The sequence below is a fragment of the Chaetura pelagica genome, unplaced genomic scaffold (genome assembly GCF_000747805.2).
Source record: "Chaetura pelagica isolate M959 unplaced genomic scaffold, ChaPel_1.0 scaffold595, whole genome shotgun sequence".
Lineage (NCBI taxonomy): Eukaryota > Metazoa > Chordata > Aves > Apodiformes > Apodidae > Chaetura > Chaetura pelagica.
The window spans coordinates 78290-80373 of record NW_009953221.1 but is presented as its reverse complement, the minus strand read 5'-3'; the positions used below and the strand labels follow the sequence as shown (position 1 = coordinate 80373).

At 56.2% G+C, this 2084-nt stretch overlaps 1 protein-coding gene across 1 annotated transcript in view; it reads right to left on the bottom strand.

Moving 5' to 3' along the window:
• The window catches only part of IL12RB1 (interleukin 12 receptor, beta 1), a 34378-nt gene that overhangs the window by 17835 nt on the left and 14459 nt on the right, over positions 1-2084 (bottom strand). Inside the window, exons 12-15 of the mRNA XM_009997808.1 lie at positions 1782-1925; positions 1561-1699; positions 1395-1476; positions 1019-1301 (exon numbers count right to left, since the gene is read on the bottom strand). Of these exons, the coding sequence (XP_009996110.1) occupies positions 1019-1301; positions 1395-1476; positions 1561-1699; positions 1782-1925 (648 nt within the window). The remainder of the gene's footprint in view (positions 1-1018; positions 1302-1394; positions 1477-1560; positions 1700-1781; positions 1926-2084) is intronic.

Below are 2084 nucleotides of genomic sequence, written 5' to 3'. Positions count from 1 at the left end.
GGGGGGTCGGGGGGATTCTGCCCCCTCCGGGTCACCCCCATTTCCCCTGGGTCCTCCTCAGATCGACCTGGACCCAAAAACCCTCCCTGTGACCTGCCCGGGCCAGGCAAGGGGGCTCCTCTCACCCCTGCTGCTCCGGGGGGGTCGGGGGGATTCTGCCCCCTCCGGGTCACCCCCATTTCCCCTGGGTCCTCCTCAGATCGACCTGGACCCAAAAACCCTCCCTGTGACCTGCCCGGGCCAGGCAAGGGGGCTCCTCTCACCCCTGCTGCTCCAGGCAGTTTTAAAATGATTTTAAATGTTTGCATTTATTAATTGATATTTTTTTTTACCTCTACGTTTATTTTATTGCATTATTTCTTTGCTTTTAATTTCATTGTTTGCTTTTTATTTTTGCCTCTTTTTAATTTTTTGCCATGTTTTTTGTTTTGTTTTTGGGTTTTTTTTGCCTTTAACCTTTTTTTTTGCCTTTTTAACCTTTTATTTTGCCTTTTTTAATTTTTTTGCCTCTTTTTTACCCTTTTTTTCCCCCTTCATTTCATTTTTCACATGATCAACACTCCACACGATTTATGTTTCAGAATAATTTTAATTTTCTTGCCTTTTTTTTTAAGATTATCTTTGCTTTCCCTTTCTGCAAGGAGCTGGTGCCACCCCCAGGCCTTCAGCCCCAGCTGGGCTCTGCTCCACACTCTCCTCCTCCTTTATCTCCATTGGAAAGTTAAGGCTGGGAAGTTCTTGGCCAGGTCCTGCCCCTGGAGGCACCTCCTTCCATGTCCTGAACACCAGAAAACCCCCTGGAAATGATGGTGTGACCCATGGGTTGGGTGCTCAGCATCTCATGGGATCCCCCTTTCTCCCCCTTCTGTGGCCAGTCCTGGTGATGGGCCCCATCCTTCCTCATCCCTGATGATGATGGGTTTGTTGGAGATGAGCAGGCAGATGGGGACCACAGGCTGGCACAGCCCTTGCCTTTCCTCCTCCTCTTCTTCCTCCTCCTCTTCCTCCTTCTCCTCACCAGTTGGGTGGCTGGAGCCACTGGAGCTGCCAGGTGGTGGAAATTCCACTGGGCTCAGCAGCTCTTGCCTGCGGTAGGTGAATGGCAGCTCTGCTGGACATGCCACCACTGGACATGCCACTGCTGGTTCCTCAGCCACCAGGCTGGGCTGTGGGGTGCTGGGCCTGGTGCTGGGCTTGGTGCTGGGATCCACTGGAGTCTCCTTGCTGGGATTCAGCTGCACCAGCAGCTCAGCTGTGCTGAACCTCTCCGAAGGCTCCAGGAGGCCCAGCCAGGGCTGCCCCTGAGGGTCAGAAGAATTTAGGGTGGGATCACCCTGTGCCATGAGCATGTGCCAGGGTGCTGGATCTGGCCCCTCCTGTACCTTGTGTCTCACCTGGCTGGTGTCACCGGTGGAGAACTGGATGGCTTTGCTGCCCATGGGCTTGGGCACGGGTGGGAAGAGGAGGCGGTGAGCCCTGGGGGGGGGGTGGTTGGTGAGGGAGGGGGGTTAATTGGGGTGAGTGGGAGGCTGGGGTGGCCACCATCAGTGTCACTGTCACCTCTTTTTGCTCAGCTGGTAAACGGCAACCACAGTGGAGAGGGCAAGTGGGACACCCACATACTTTAGGTGGGGTTCCCACGCAGCTCCCTGACGATGGGTATGGCTGGGTGATGGCATTTCTGTCCCCAGTGCCCCACCTAGGACATGGGAGCCATTCTGGGCTGAGGGAGACCACCCCGAGGGGTAGGGCAGGGATGGGATGGGGTCTCTGGCTGTTACCCAGTGCCTTGGTCTGGAAGTGCCACCAGGGATGGCAGGTCCCCCTGCTCTCTGCTGTCACCTCCCAGACGCCCACCCTGTAGGCTGTGTCAGGCCGTAGGTTTCGGAGGGTGTAGTGTGACACCCCAGAGTCCACCTCATCATCTGGGCAAATGATAATGAGCAGCTGGTAGCCTGCCCTCCTCCTGCCCTCTTCCTCCTGCCCTCTTCCTCCTGCCCTCTTCCTCCTGCCCTCTTCCTCCTGCCCTCCTCCTCCTGCCCTCCTCCTCCTGCCCTCCTCCTCCTGCCCTCCTCCTCCTGCCC